The 16,136-nt window shown below is 51.4% G+C and overlaps 1 protein-coding gene across 10 annotated transcripts in view; it reads right to left on the bottom strand.

The window, feature by feature from the left end:
- Positions 1-814: 814 nt before the first annotated feature.
- SIPA1L1 (signal induced proliferation associated 1 like 1) overlaps positions 815-16,136 on the bottom strand; it is a 313,038-nt gene continuing 297,716 nt past the window's right edge. For 9 of the 10 annotated variants that reach the window (XM_058655252.1, XM_058655253.1, XM_058655255.1 and 6 more), the window contains 7 exons: positions 11,464-11,703; positions 10,453-10,618; positions 7,060-7,306; positions 4,443-4,586; positions 2,969-3,083; positions 2,127-2,211; positions 815-1,672 (listed from right to left, as the gene is read on the bottom strand). In XM_058655252.1, the coding sequence (XP_058511235.1) occupies positions 1,529-1,672; positions 2,127-2,211; positions 2,969-3,083; positions 4,443-4,586; positions 7,060-7,306; positions 10,453-10,618; positions 11,464-11,703 (1,141 nt within the window). In that variant the 3' untranslated portion in view covers positions 815-1,528. The remainder of the gene's footprint in view (positions 1,673-2,126; positions 2,212-2,968; positions 3,084-4,442; positions 4,587-7,059; positions 7,307-10,452; positions 10,619-11,463; positions 11,704-16,136) is intronic. The other variant, XM_058655258.1, reaches the window with a different exon arrangement.

Here is a 16,136-nt window from a genome sequence, read left to right on the forward strand (position 1 = left end):
ACAAAATGGAACTAAACTTGGAAGGCTCAGCCAAACTTGGGGATGCTCGGATGTTAGCAGTTTCTCATGTACAAAGAGGTATCCGGTAGTATACAGCCTCTGCACAAATCGCAGGGACAGGCGGTGCAGATCTTTACAAAGCATTCCGAAAGCCCGATCCCACGCCCCCCCAAAGAAAAAGTCCCATGGAAAAATGACAATCATGAATGAAACTGTACCATAAAGATCTGGTAGTGGGATAGGGTGGCTGGGGAGGGGAGGCTAATCCTTCCTGGAGAGGAACCTGCTGAGAACCGGGGGCAGGGAACTGCCTCACTGGTGCCTGGCGAGGGTTGAACCCCTCGCATCAGCGTCGCCTCCGAAGAGGCGGAGGTGTCTGCTGTGAGGGCGAGGGACACAGGGGTCTCCCCCGGGTCAGGCAGTGCTGCCCAGCCCATGACTCTGCACCACAGTTGGGAGTGCTGAGCGCCTGCAGTGCTGGCCAGGACAGTTACTGCTCCAGCTGTTCCTGTGCCAGAGCGCTTTGGGGGAGCCACAAAAGGGTGCAGGAGGTGCCCAGCCCTAGTCCTGCGTGGCGACGTGTGGACGGCAGGCCATTCAGCAAGGAAGCCAGGAGGGACGCTGTTTGACCTTCACCGTTACTTTCTTTCCCTAGTTACAAACTCTGGTGCAGTCCTGCTTTGAAAGATTTATAAATGCACGAACAGTGCTATTGAGCAGGCCAAAAAACCAATTGTGCCACATTTTATCTATACAAATTTCAGATAAAAGCTCTAGGTGCTTGTAGGTAGTTTCCTTTGGGAGCCAGGAAGCTGTAGTGAGCTGGATTGCAAGTTCGTGATGATGCTCCCTTCAGCTGAAGAGGCCTGGCTGGAAGGAGTGACGTCACCACACAGGCCTGCGAAGGAGCATGGCCCATGGACCCCACGGGTGCCTCTTGGCTTCCAGGCTGGTGGCTGTGCCTTGGCAGTTCCTGCCGTAGTCTGGGAGGCAGGTGCAAGCGGTGCTGGCTCACACACAAGCCATTCTGGGCAGGAGGGTGTTCTCTCAAAGCGTGTTCCTCACCAGGCATTTTAGGAAAGGTGGTAAGGAAAAGCCTTCTCCACTTCCCCAGATTAACAAGGTAAAAAAAAATTAAACCCCATTTGTTTTCCTAGGAACCGTGACGTTCATGAAGATGGCAAGGGAGAGCTGGATCCCCTGCAGTGGCCAGGGAAGCAGCTGCAGCTAGAAGGTGGACGGGCCCGGTCGCCCTGCTCCTCGACCCGGCTTCCTCTTTTAATACATAACAGGTAAGGATATTGTGCAAAAAAATAAAGACATTCACATTTTAGCAGTTAAACTTTTATTTTACTTTTTAAAATTAGTTTTTTTGTTTTTCTTTTCTACAAAAGGCAGATAATGACGGCTGACCTGCGATTGCTGTGTTGTGCACTCTGGGAGGGGTGACACTGGGAGTTGGGGCAGGAGCTCTGAGGACACAGCGCGGCTGGCCCTGCCTTGCCCTGCCCGCACCTCCTGGCCGGCCCTAACTCATGTCTATGGTGTTGAAGACCCATTCCGTGAACTTCTTGAGTTTGTCCGACGCGTTCTGGGACTCCTCCTGCAGCCTCAGGTTATCTTCTCGCAGGTGCTGCACTTCTGCCTGCAGGTGGGCTTTGTCCTCTTTTTCCTGGGAGGCAGAGCACAGGAGAGAAGTGCTGGGACCAGGCTGACTGTACCCACTGAACCCTGGGGCACCCTGCCTGGTACCAGGCTCCCAGATGTCCAGCCTCAGCAGACACGGCTTCCAGAGAGCGCCAAAGCTCCAGAGTAAGCTTGGGACAGAAACACATGGGTGTTGTGCACTGAACGTCTGTTACTGAGGTCTGTGTCTGCTGAACAGGCGAGGAGCATGTAGCAATCTGAGCCACCTACACATGACACAAGGGCTACGGAGGTTGGGAGGGGGCCTGCAGGAGCTTGGCTGAGGGTCCAAGGTGTTCAAAGATAGAATGGTTTTTCTGGACTCAGGACAGTGAAGGATCTTGTGTATTGTGCGGACTTGGGCCCCGCCCCGCCCCGTGAGGGCTCCTGGGAAAGGGCTCTAGGTTCCTGGGCAGGATGTTTGGAGAAGAGGTGTTTACCTTCTTTAGGTCTTCGCGCAGCATCTTCAGCATGCCTTCCAACTGGTCCACCTTCGAGGCCAAGGTGGGAGAGGAGTCCTTGCTGCTGGGGGAGAGACAACAGCCCATGTTGGTTGGGTTGCCCCCACTCCTCCATCCCCAGGTGAAGACCCTGCCTTTGTGAAATGGTTTTTGAAGCCCAATGATTCAGTATGGCAAGGACCTGTTGTGAATTTTCAGGTGTGTAAGTGTGTTTTAATGGTAATCCTAACAAGGGTTGGGGCTTGAATTGCAGCCAACTAGTAACTTGCTTTGTCCAAGCCGCTGCTGCAGCGGAGGGAGGAGTGAAGGACAGGGAGGGACAGTAGTTGGGCAGACAAAGATGCTTTGGCTCTCTGCCTCGAGGGAGAGGATCCCAAGGGTGGCTGATGCAAGGCCACCGGGGGGTAACCATTTCTACAGTTGCAGCTGGGGGCCCACGCCCCCATCCACCCACTAGTCAGTATCTTAACACCCTTGGGAAGGAAGAATATGTGTTTCAGAATCAGCCCAAGTGCTCTGACACCCGAGATGATTTCACATGTTCTCACACATAAGTGCTAATACTGCCATGTTGCAGGGCCAAGGACAAGGAGCCCGAGGACCCTGGCTGCCTTTCTCCATCCTGTACCTGACTCAAGCTGCCCAGGTCTCCCTAGTAAGTACCTGTAGTGCCACACCACCCAGAGCCTGACACCTTCCACTGCGGCAACTATGCCCTTTTGGCCTGAACAGTCCGCACTGTCCACACTGCCAACCTTCTGTCAGAAACCAGAGAGGCCAGCTGTGGATCTGGAGTCTGCCCATGCCACCAGGTGACCAACCTGCTGTATGACTTCATCTGGGCCAGAGCCTGGTCATCAAGCTGGTCGCTGGTGGAGGCGGCACTCAGGGGACGGTGATTTTCTTCACTAGCAGCGAAAAAGGAGGCTCTCTGGACTGGAGAGGGGAGGAGAGACTGTGAGTGTCTGGAATCGTGCCCCTGGTCCCCCCACATCCTAGTCAACAGGCAGCATGCATGGATGGTGCAGGATGTGTGACTGTCCTGTCACAGTGTTCCTGCTCTAGGCCCCAGGGATACCAGCTGGGCCTCTCTACAGGGCTGCTGTCAGTCCCCAGTCTCTGCCCTCCCTCCTGGTCCCTGAGCTGGCTGCCACCCATTTCCCTGGAAGGAGGCCTCGTGCCACGTTTTCAGGCCCGGATTCTCCGCTGGCTGCTGATGTACTCGAGTTGAAGGGCTAGAATTAAGATTCTCGAACTCCAGAAAACAGGATACTTCAAGAAGTTTGTGGAAAATTGAATTTAAAGGTCATTTCATTTTTGAAATCCATGCATGTCTCAAGTATTTTCCACGATCTTTCTGAAGACCTTGTATGCATGAATTTTATAACAAATCAACTTCTAATTCCATGGTCCAGGAATTGCAGGAAGAAGCCACATTTCCCACAAGATGCAGTCCCACCTTCACATGCCTTAGCCTGCTTTACCATCCATGTTTTTACAGGATCCCAATGTAAAGTTACAGAAAAATCCAATAGTTTAGATGAATATCAACAGATTGAAAAATCACATTAGTACTAAGGAACTGCCATCAACGGTGGCTCAAAGGTGGCACGGGGGCTGCTGATGGCTCCATGGCTTCGTGACTGCCCGATTCTGTGGTCTGACACATTTCCCCTCCCAACTGAAACTTGACTGAATAGCAATCTTTAATTGGCCCTGAGTAAACAATAAACAATAAAACAATCATCTGTTATCATAAGTTTACAAAAACAGCACCAACAATTCTGGTGTAATGTTAGTCTTTACTCATAAGCCCGTTGACAGCCTGAGGGCAGCACAGGTTCTGCACTCATTGTTTCCTTTTGTGTTTTCATGTCAGCAAACCTCAGCACCGGCCTGAGCCTTTAAGGATCAGCACTGGCTCTGAGCACACAGGCAGGAGGCTGTGGGGGAACCGTGCGGACAACGCCTGCATCTAGGAGGCAGAAAAGAAGACCCAGCATTCCGGCACTTGGGGTGATGTGTTCAGCAATTCTGCCTGCATGAAGTGATCTAAGACCCCCTCCTCTGGACATGTGGTCCTTTTGGCCAAGTGACAGCAAGAGTCCTCTACCCTGGGCCCCAACATGGGTAAGATCAACTCTCCATGCCCAAGGGACAGCCTGAGGCTGCACTTCCTGGCTGTCAACTGTGCAGGTGCTGTGCTGCCACTGAGACTGGATCCCGCCTCTGCATGTTCCTGTGTGGGGCTCCACAGGGTCTGGGGCCATTCTGCGTGGATCTTACCGAACTCACCCTCGTAGGCTTTGGCAGCATCGACCAAGTTGGACCAGTCCAGATCGGCAGCAGTGTCGGGCAGGGGCATCAGGCCAGGGTCCGGCATAGGCCGCTGAGTCTCCTGGATGTCGGTGAGGGAGCTGTCCGAGGCAGAGAACTCTCCTGCAGGAAGGGGTGGAGAATAAGGTCTAAGAGAACCACTTGGGAAGTGTGGCCGCTTCCTGCTACCACAACACATGTGTAAATCACCTGTTCCCAGAATCTAGCCCGCCATGAATGCTCGTTCTAGAGCCGACCTGCACCAGGAAATAGCTTCCACCAGTCCCCCTGTCCTGCGCCTCAGTGGTGAGTCATGTTCCAAGGACACTCGATGGCTGCTTGGATCGCGGAGGAGCGGGATCTGGGGGCCAGGCTCAGGGCGTGCCCTCATGGTAGGGGATAGCAGGGCTTCTTTCTGCCTGGACTGGGCACTGAGGCTTCAGCCTCATCTCTGTGGACACTGAGGTTTCCTGGGCCTGGGCTGGGGGCCATGTTGGAGCAAGGTGGGAGAAGCCCAGCACCATGAGACTGCTGGGATGTGACAGTGGTGTCCAGATAGCCCCTTTCCTGGGATGCACAGCCATCACACAGCAACTCACTCTTTGGCTCAGTTTTGGGATATAGCCATCCAACATCTAGCTCTTTCTAAACACCTGGTTGAACACAAATACTGAAGCGCCGTAAGATTTTTTAGCTTGCCTGGGCCAGGGAGGCACGATGCCCTGCTCTGTCATTGCCAGGGACAGTGCTATGCTCAGCTTGTGGAGGCAGACAGGAGGAAGGGAACCCATGAAATGCAAATGCCCCAGGACCCAGGCTGCAGCTGAGGGGGAAATGAGGATGGTGCCTGCAGGCCTACCTCTCTCCCTGTGACTGGCACGGCTGGACCCAGCAGCAGGAGCTGACTGGTTGGTCTGTTCCAACAGCGTGGTAGGTCAGGATCTATTTAGTGCTCATTCTTCCTTTCAAAGCACACAAAGAACTACTCTGAAGTGTAGCTGCTGGTTATTAACATGCTTAAAATGAGAGAATGGAAGCCAATGCTGCAAGGTTAGAAATGTTCACTTCCAGCTGCACCTGCTCCCCCCACGCGCAAGCAGACAGCACACACTTCTGTGTGGCACCTGCAGCCCTCCTGCCCCTTTACCTTAAGGTAACTAAGAAACACTCCCCAATCCCTGCACTTTGCCTTTCTGTTCCCCCATGGCGGAACTTAAACATGGCAGGGCCTGCTCAGTTGAAGACTTACAATCACCACAGCCACTGCCTGGCTTTCAGGCAAGCCAGAGGGGGCTGCTGACCCCATCCTATGTGGACTTCCTGGCTGGACACGGTACAGGTATACAGGGCTTCACAAAAAGGGAGCTATTTTCATGGCTGTGTAGGTTTAGAAAAAGGTGCAGGGAAATAAGCACTCAAGGTTGGTGGGAACTGGAGGAACAGTAAAAACTCCACACGGAGAGGGTGAGGAGAGGAAGGAAGCAGGGTGCCACCACAGCTCAGGGTTTTCTGTGGATTCCGTTGGTGAAGAGCGACTAGTACATGTGTCAGCCTAGGTCACTGTGGTCCTGGCTTCCAGCACAGAGCCAGAGCTGCTGGGTGCTACTGGGGGACGGGAGGCTGGCAGTGCAGCACGTGGGACCGCTGTGGAGGAGGCTGACAGCTTAAGAATGACGCAGGCCAGGAGGAGGCTGCACTACCACTCCAGGAGAAAGAAAGTGCTGGTAGACGGACGAAGGGAAGGGCGTTTGGGGAGGCCCGGTGTTGGGGGACGGCGTGGAACCCCAGAGCAGAGCTGCCAGGTACTGTGTATCAGAGTCCTCGCTGCTCTGCTTCGCACCCAGCTCGGGCCCCTGAGCCACAACCCACATGGTAGATCTCGATGCATTTCCAGATTCCTAGCTTAGACATGGCTCAGCTCCTGTGACTATCTGGGGAGTGAACCAGAGGATGGGAGATGGCTTTCTCTTTGCCTTCTAAACAAATCAAAATTTTTAAGGGGGGGAATCTATTCAGATCACAGTGCACAAGGCAAATAAAAGGTGAATTCAAGTTCTTAATAAATTTGAAATTAACTTGTTCTAAATGACTTTGCAATGTCTATGTAGTTTCATAATACACAATTTAGGAAAATGTCTTGTAGCAGGGATTTCAATGTTATTTTGCCTAAATCCATTTATGAATCACATCTTCCAAACACTGGGAAGTCCTTGCACACACAGGCCAAGGGCAAGAATGCACTCAGGGAGGGGCCTGTTGTCAGTGAACCTTCTAAGTGACTGCTTGGAATGAACGATTAACTGCACAGGTGAGTGGCTGACACCACGGATAGCATCCTGACGTCAGTCAACACGCTGACTGCTTGCGAATGCATGAATGACCATACAGATGTGTGGCTGACACACAGAGAGCATTGGCAGTGGGGCAGATGACTATTTAAGAAATCTTGGGGCAGGTGTAGGCCCCATTAGGGCAAAAAGCAGAGGGCCTTATCTCCAGCCACCCACATGCTTGGGCAAGCTCAGGTGAGCACAGGGCTAGGACTTCCAGTGATCCCGAGAGTGGCCCTGGGTGGGGCAACGGAAGGTACACTTACCGTGCAGAGACTTCATTCCCAGAGTGTACGAAGGCCTCCGTAGTGGCAGGGATTTGGGGAGGGATGGGTACGTGCTGCTGAAGAGGACATCATTGGGCAAGGCCTGGTCCAGGAGTGAAGCCCTCGAGGTGAAAAAGTGCTCCCGCTGGCTGCTGTAGATGCTCTCGTCTGACAGCGTGCGGTGCAGTGCCCGCCTCGAGGTAGGGGTGCTGGGGAAGGGGGACTGAGGGGAGGATAGTGCGTGGAACTGCAAGAGAAAAGAGGTAAAGGCTGGGGGTATGCAGGCTCACGAGGATGCTGTCTGGGACTTGCCTCTCCAGCCCTGGAGCCCCTGTGAGGGGCCTGCAGGGTGCACTGCCTGCTGCTACCCTGTTGAGGAGCTGCAAGCAGAGCCCTGAATGTGGCCTGTGCCCGTCAACGTGCCACCCAGATGTGCACATATCAACTGAACCGGGGGTGAGGACAACACGTGAGCTTCCCGTGAACCTTGTGGCTGTAAGTCTCTGAACAGTTCCAGTGTCTAACCTGCGGACACCTGCTCTTGGGGCCATCCTGCAAAGGAAGCCAAAGGGTGACCTGCAGCACCAGCATCTCATTTGGGTGCTGTTTCACATCCCAGTTACTCCACTTCCTAGTGATGGCTTGGGAAAGCAATGGAAAATCCAAGGCCTTGGAACCCTCTATCCGTGTGAGACCCAGAACGCGGTCCCAGCTCCTGCCATTTGGGGAACAAACCTGTGGGTGGAAGATCTTTGTTTCTTCTTTGTGTAACTCTACCTTTCAAATAAATCAATCTTCAGAAAAACATAAAACGTGATCCCTGTCAGCAGCACGCAGCATTAGAAGTTATAAGGTGCTGCACTGTTGGGAGGCAGGGCAGGGGACAGACGCAGGAACACCCAGAATCACGGGGCTGGCTGCTCACCCATGCCCCTGCCACTTGTATTTAAGGAGTACACACGTATCTCATTCCTAAGAGTGGTCCTTGCCTGCCCTGGGCTGCCATCCTCTGGAAAGGAGCATGGGGGAGGAGCCAGTGCAAGCCCAGGAAGGGATGAAGGGATTTGGGAAAGTATCCCTCGTGGCTGGAAGAAAGGCTCAGGTGGGACCCAGAGGTCCATGTAACTCCCATCAGAGAAACCACAGGCTCAGATGCCCATGCGATGTTTTCACAAGGCAGGGGTGTGGGGGCACCCCACAGCCTTAACGTGGCCATCACTAACCTAATGAAGGGGCTTCAAAAAAGCTACAGAAAAATGGAACTATAAAATAAGCTTATTTGGTGTAACACATTTTGGAATCATATCTTCGTATTTCACGGATGAGGAATGAGGCCTACATGGGTCGTTCTCCTGGCCACCTCTTACCTTGCCAGTTCCCGCTCATGTGGGAGCCCCAGGAAGCTTAACCCTTTGGGATGACTCTTGCTTTGCCCTATGTGTGCCCACTTGCCAGGACCGACGCAGCCCTCAGCAAAACAAGGCTGCTGGTCCTGCTGTTACTGCAGAGGTGGGAATGCTGCCGTGTTCCACCGCAGGCAGCTTGCTCTGCCGGCCGATCAGCCTGGGAGTGCCCCTGCCATCTAACTACAATGCCAGCTACCCAACAAAGCTGATGTGGCAGGTCAGTGGGTTTCAGGCAGCACAACCCGAAGCTGGCCCTACAACTTGACATGATGCAGTGGCTTGCAGTCTTGAGCCAGGAGTGGCCCGGAAAGTTTCTCAAGCCATAGCTAGTGTCTGTTCTCTTCCAGAAGCTGCTGGGCTGCTCTTGTCTGAAAGCTTAGCTGCTCAAAAGGGAGGGAGCCGGAGGGAGCCGGAGGGAGCCGGAGGGAGCCAGCTCAGTGGAACCCCAACTCCCACCAGTGCTCCCATAGACGCCATCTCTGCAGAGGGTCTCGTGTTAATGGGCACACCTGAAGGTGCATCCAGCTCTGGAGGAATGGTGAAGTGGTTTTGGAAATAAAAGCCAAGACCTGGATGGAGGGCAAGGCAGGAAATCAAAAGAATGAGTGCTCTGAAATTTGCCCACTGTTGAAACTGTGAAGCTGGGACTGGAGAGAAGGTTCCTCTCAGGGCAGATCTGATTCTCCTCTAACCTCAAGGGAAAACAACCTGGAATAACTTCTATTTTGAAACTCGTACTTAAAAATGTTAATATGCCTCTTTGGGTTTTGATGGATTAAGTTTCAGCTACTATCTTTTGCAAGGTTGCTAAGGAAACCATTTGTGCCTGGGATGATGAGTCACAACTGTTCAGTACAGGCAGGCTTAAGAGACAGACATTACAGAGAGCGAGAAAGGCTAGGTGCTTAAAATGATTTAGTGACACAGTACAAAATTATTTTTTAGCACGACTCCAGGGTGATCCCTGGGTATGCTGTCAGGTGTGGGAGGCACACCTGGCACATCTGGGGGAGCACACACACGTGTGCACACGAGAGGGAAGCTGGAGGTGGCAAGAGCACTCAGCCCCTCAGCCTGGCATGCCTCCCACGCTCTCATCACAGCGGGAAGCTGCTGAGTGGATAAGGAAATATTCCAGCTCCCATGTTCAATCTACTCCAAAGTCTTAGTGCCATCTCTAACATTATACTACAAACCATTGACCCTGGAATGCAGACAACAGAAAACTCACGGATGACTTCTGTGTAGGGATGCGCTTCCCTCTCCTGGCACGCTGCCTGACACACATCTGGTACAACTATGTTCCACTCAGCACAACACTGCCAGGTCCAGCTCCCAGCCTGGCACTGTGAGGCTGGACACTTCAGGGGATCAAAGAGCGTCAAGGGCCAGTGCTGGGCCGGAAGCAGCCCTTCCCGACACTCACTGCCAGGTCCAGCCACTGGCACACTGACACAATAACGCAAACAGCAAACAAGTGCTTGCCGTCACAGGCTGCACTGAGACCAAGGAAGGCGGCTGTCACAGGAACCCTGGGGCAGGTGTGGATGTGGAGTGAGCCGCTTACTCTGCGGAAAGCTGCCGCAGTGACCGCCATCGGGTAGCCCCTCTGTCACACTGTGCTGGTCAGCATCAGAGAAGAAGCCAGGCCTGAGTGCTGGGGGTGGGGAGGAGAAGCGGAGGGCGCCTGTGAGGAGATTGAACCCACGGACTAGGGAGCTGTGGGCACCTCCATAGCATTCTGAGAGGCAGGGCCACACAAGGCATGTCGGAGGACTGTGCGCCTCGCGCGAGACCTACTTGCAGGAGAAACACCCATAGGGGTGGACATGAGCAAGAATGGAAGAAACGTGGCCAGAGGAACACAGCACTATGAACTAACCACTAGGAGAATGGGGTGAGAGCAGGAAGCGGGAACTGCCCCCAACTCCTTGGGAAAGTAGGGCCATGGCCCAGCCCTGGCTGCATGCCCTGCTCTGTCCTGTACCTTAAAATTCTTCTGAGAGTCAGCCGTTGGGCTCTCCAGGTCGATCAGTTTCTTCAGGTCCTCCTCAATGGTGGACTTGGAGGCTGGTTTGGGGGACGCGCGGAGGTCCCGGGTGGACGCCCGCAGCCTGGCGGGAGCCATGTCGCTGCCGTCACTCTGATGACGCCTTGGGAGAGAGCAAAGAGATGGTGGGAGTCAGGGGAGTAGAGAAATACCACAGGAGAGGCATCCGACGTCCCTTCTGTGGAACATCAGCATGTGTGAAAACGCTTGCCGGAGGCCAAGGCTGATGGGAAACCCCAAGGAATCTGCCACGCCAGTCCCTCTCTCGTGGGACAGTTAGCTGTCAGCCACCGTGAGCGGCAGGCTCGGGAAAAGCCTGCAGGCTCTGAATGACACACATGCAGACTCCATGCGGACACAAGCACCACAACTGAAAAATACCTCACGATGTGCTTGGCCACTGGGAGTTTACAAAAACATGCCTTTATTTTCAGGGGTACTCACACTTGCTCAGTGTCTACTGTTCCCTCTGGCTCTGCTGGCCCACTCAGGACAAGTTTGTGGGAAGCCACCTGCTGACATAACCACCACAGACTCAACACAGAGCAGTCCCAGCTTGGACAGGGACCCACTCTCTCTCAGGAGAGTGAAGCTCTCAAGCTGAATGCTTTGCACTGGACGAGGGTACTTCAAAGAGGTTATGGAAAAATGGAATTTAAAGATAAATCTTGATGCAATTTTTTTTTAAAATTCATGTCTGGTATTTTCAGTCTACATTTTCCGTAAACTTTTGAAGGCCCTCGTGTATCTGGTTAGAAGAATGAGGCAGGGAAATAATACAGGAAAAATTTTACCTAGAGAAAAAAAAAATCTATTCTTACACCCAACTAGTGCCCCCCATCCCAGTGGGGCCTCCGCTGCTGCCGGACACCACCTGCACTTTCCTGGTTTCTGTCATGTTACCGGGGGGCCACCCAGCAGGACCAACAGGACCACCAGGACCCTTACTTTCTCGTGTCCATAAATCCCACGGAGTTGATGGTCCCTTCAGGTTTTTTCCATCCAATCAGATACTTGCTGGTGGCCCCCTGGCGGGGGTAGAAGGTCCTAGGACCAGAAGTGGTGGAGGACGATGATGAGAAGGATGGAGCAAGCTGAGGGGTGGCGGCGGGGTGCAGCTCTTCCTTGGGGGAGCTTCTGGCACTGGAGAAGACGACGGGGCTGGCTGAGTGTCGCGAGCTCATGGTACTGAGGAGAAGCAGGACAGACAAAATGACCCATAGGGGCAAGCCAGGGTCTGCACGTCAGCTGGGAAAGTGGGGTCTGGGGTCAGGCTTGTTAACCAACGATGCATTTTCATCAAACAGTAATGAGGAAGGCAGACTGGCCTTCCCTGGTTTTCACTATAATTAAACTGTCTGCTCTCAAGGTGACAGTCACTGGGACTTAGTCTGCATTTTAAATAAGAAACAGTTCTGTCCTCCAAGGGCACTTTATTATTTTTAAAAAAGGACTTATTTTGAAAGAGTTACAGAAAGAGATCTTCCACTCACTGGTTCAATTCCCAGATGGCACAACAGACCGAAGCAGGAGCAAATGGACTACTGCATGGCCACCAGAATAGCTACAATAAAAAGATCCACAATATAAAGTGCCACAAAGGATGTGAAACAGCAAGACTGCTCACACACTGTTGGCAGGAGTGTCACTTGTTGTAACCATTTTTGCCACCTGATTCACAACCTCTGTTGGAGCTGAACAATGGTACTTGCATAGCCTGGGATATGGCAACTATGTTCCTCAACATTCAAAAGAAATACAGGCACATGTTTAGCAAGGAATGTGAGTAAGGATCTGCATTATCTCCAAACTGGAAACAACTCAAATATTCATTAGCAGGCAGACAAATGAGTTATGGGAATGTTCTACAATGTAAATCCAATGTAGCAAAGGAAATCATGTTAACAGGCATTTGGGTAGTGAACCAGCAGGAGGAAGCTCTGCCCACTAATACCATGTCCAAACTTGAGTTTGAACCTCAGCAACATGAGCCCATGAGCTTAGACTGCGGACTGTGCTGTGGGGAGGAGTGCGTGATTGGGGAAGGCAATGGGTGGGTATTAAGATGTTGGCAGTGTTCCAGTTTTTGATCTGAGCAGTGACTATATGGGCACACTCACTTGGTGAAAATTCTCCCAGGTGTACTCTTAAAGGTATGCATGTTGTTTCTCAATTCACACCAACTTGCCAAACAGTAAATGACTGGAAAGGGGGCTGAGTCAGTCCCTGGGCCTCTGTCAGGATGGAGAAGAGGAGCAAGGGGTTGCGGGAGACTGGGTGGTCCACATTCATGGGGTTTCACTACTTCAGATCCAGGAGAATGACTATCTTTGTTTTTAAAATTAAGGTAAGGAGGCCCCATCTGCCTGACAGATCTCTTTAAATGTAATCTGGATGTACCCCCAGCCCATCCTGCTTTTTAGTTGGGCCTCAAGATCTGACCCCAGGACAAGGAGGGCTCTCTCCAAGGGGCAGAGTGAAACACTGGGACCAACGGGAAGAGGACCTCCCACAGTGTCAGGGGCATCCGGGTGTGGAATTTATTGACCAAGATTTTCAGAAGCTGCGGTCAGCCCGCAGCATCAGGCCCAGAGAGGCAGGGTGGCAGGTGGACAGCGGGGGTGGTGATCAGACACAGCAGGACCCTCGCAACACTTTCCATGATGGGGCATGGCAGGGGAGCTTTGGTCTCCAGGCCTCCCTGGGAAGGTGGCTGCCTTGGGAAGGAGGTGAAGATCTGGGCAGATCTGTGGCAGAGGGGGGGCTATGAGGGCTGCAAATGCAGGTGGTCCCTGCCCCTGTGGGAGTCAAGGAGGCGGATGTGTGCATGTTTATACAAGCATGGGTGTGTGTGAGCATGTCTGTATGCTAGAACATGTATGTGCGAATACAGAGCTCACACCTGAGCCCAGCTATTCAGAGGCTCAGGGATAGAAGTGGCTGGGGGTGGAGACAGGGACTACCCTGGCAGGAAGCCTCACCCTGCCCCCACCTGGCTGACCTGCTCACCTTGTGTTCAGGAGCACCTGGTGTCCTGAAGGGCAAGGTCATGGGGTAGACATCCCCTCACCAACAGGGACTAGTCCTGGCCCGGTGGGGGAGGACAGGAAGCAGGCAGATTTCAGGAGCCCATGGAGTCCAAACCCAGCCCAGTCTCCTTTGCATAGCTTCAGTTTATCCACATTCAGAAAAGCCACAGAGTTGGAAAGGGCTGGCTCCCCCAAGAAAAGGGAAAACAAACAACAACAAACAAACAAATAAACAAACCTGAGCCCTACTGTTTTTGCTCTATGCTAAAATCATTTCTGTTACCCTGAGTTGGGGAGGAAGATGTTGGCAGGGGAGGTGGTTTCTGGGGGAAAGCAGAGCAGGTGTGTCCTGGCCACACCCCTCTGGCCTTCCCATCCACATGTCATGCCCGGGTCACAAGCAACAGAAGACACATCCATTGTCCCAGGTCTGGGGGGTGGGCGAACCTGGCGGTCCCGCCCCACCCCTGTGCCCTCCAACAAGGCCTCTAGACTTACGTATTATATGATGGAAAACAAAAAGTACCTAATGTTTCTCCACAAAAAAAAGACAGTATATTTTGCACTTTGTAAAGTGTTCATTAAAATGAAAAAGAGAAAAAGGGAAAAAAATTGAGTTAAGGGTACGGGGCTGAAATTCCACAAAACATTATCATAAAAAGGTAACTAGACTCACTCTAGCACCCTGGGCCTCTCAGAGACTAAGCGCTTGGTCAAAATCAAAGTAACCTGCCAGAGGACAGAAAGTAAATCACACAGCATATTCATTTAGCATCATTCCTCTATGCATAAAAGTTAATGTACTGGTTATAGCCATAAGGTACTGCACAGAGGGGAACATTGAAGAGGCTTATAAATGTCAAAGCAAAGAGTATTATGCACAGTACAGACAGTTTCTGGAGTGCTTTCTATTAGTGTGCATTTAACTGTTACCGTCATTTTCCAGAGAAGTCATCATTAAAACGCATGCATTGGGCAATAATCTTTTTTAAGGCCAAGATTTGATATGTCTGAAAATGCCAGAAATGCAAGACTCACACTAAAACATCTGCTGAATGCAACCTTTCTGTTGGCATTTGTCACTATCTAGCACACTACAGGTTGGGATTCCTTTATTTGAGCTGCTTGGGATGGGCGTGGCTTCAGTTTGGGAATGTTTGTGTCTACATAAAGAGGGATCTTAAGGATGGGACTGAAATCTGAACATGAAACTCAGTTGCTTAATTAGGCTTTGCACACACATCCCCAAGGCAACATTACACACAATGTGCTTGCTTTATTTCTCACAGTACACATTTATGGGACTCAATGTGGCATTTCAACAATTTCAACATTCATATATAAGGCTTAATGACCAGATTAGGGCTCCCTGGCATTATCTACCAGCTCAAGAAGTCTATCACTTCTTTGTGTTGGTATAGTATCCTTTACAATTTTCACACAAAGCAAGTTTCATGATGTAGAATTTTCCACTTGTTGCAACATATCAGAGATCCCAAGTTTTACATGTTAGAGTCTTTTCAGATTAGGGATGGTCACCCTGCGTAAAGCTCATCTTTTCTCTTGCTTATGGTCTGTCTCCCCTATCTGAATGTCAGCCCTGTGAGCATGGAAAATCTTTTTTTGTTTTGTTCTCTACTCTGTTCCCATGCCCAGAACAGTCTCTCACAACTGTAGGCACTCGCTGCTTAATCAAAGATTCTGTCAAATGAATGATACATGAGCCACTTATTTTAAATGTAAGGAAGGGTTATGCTCAAAGACAGTGTTTTCTACTCACAGTATTTTTACAACTAGATGTTTTATTTTTATTCCAAGATTAATTATACCTGTGTTTCTGTTTACAAGTGTTTCCTTTAAAGGATGATTGCTTAAAGACCACTGCATCTGATGACTGGTTTTGCCAAAGAACACAAAGGCTGGTACCGCTGTATCAGCTCCCAGGTGTGTAGTAGCAGCACACCTTTTGCTGTTCACTAATGGTTATAATCAAGTCAGTTCTACATAACAATCTATTAGATTCTTGGACAAAGGTACAAGCAAACTCAAAGGATTGGTTGGTGCATCTTTGTTTTTCCAATGTACACATTGATGGCACAACGTACTGGGGGTGCTTATTGGGAGGGGAGAACATAGCCTGGGGTTCCTGTTAGAGCAGGGAGATCTGGGATAGTCCTTCCAAGTATGCACACCACTGAGAATTGCTTCTTGGATCCAGTAGTATTATTCACATTGCTGTGACCTGCTCAAAACTCAACTTCATGTTTGTCCAGATCATCAAAGTGAAGCCACTGCAGTGGTGCTCTCAAGCCATGGCCCGTGGTCACCTGTAGGGGTCGTGTACATGCAGAGTCCCAGGCTCATTCTGGATGTCTGGGGTCCCACACAAACTTCTGAAGGGTTCTCAAGTACAACTACATTTGCATCTCATCTCTCCCCATTCAAAAACGGGTCTACCTCCTTCTTGCTCCATGACTCTGCCCTTGGGCCTGCTTTGGAGTTCCTGGAAGCTGACCGTGCTTGCAGGTCTTGGACCCGAAATGCTCCCCTAAGAGGCTCTGAAACAAGTTCCACTGTGATGGATCTAACATG

The sequence above is a fragment of the Ochotona princeps genome, chromosome 26 (genome assembly GCF_030435755.1).
Source record: "Ochotona princeps isolate mOchPri1 chromosome 26, mOchPri1.hap1, whole genome shotgun sequence".
Lineage (NCBI taxonomy): Eukaryota > Metazoa > Chordata > Mammalia > Lagomorpha > Ochotonidae > Ochotona > Ochotona princeps.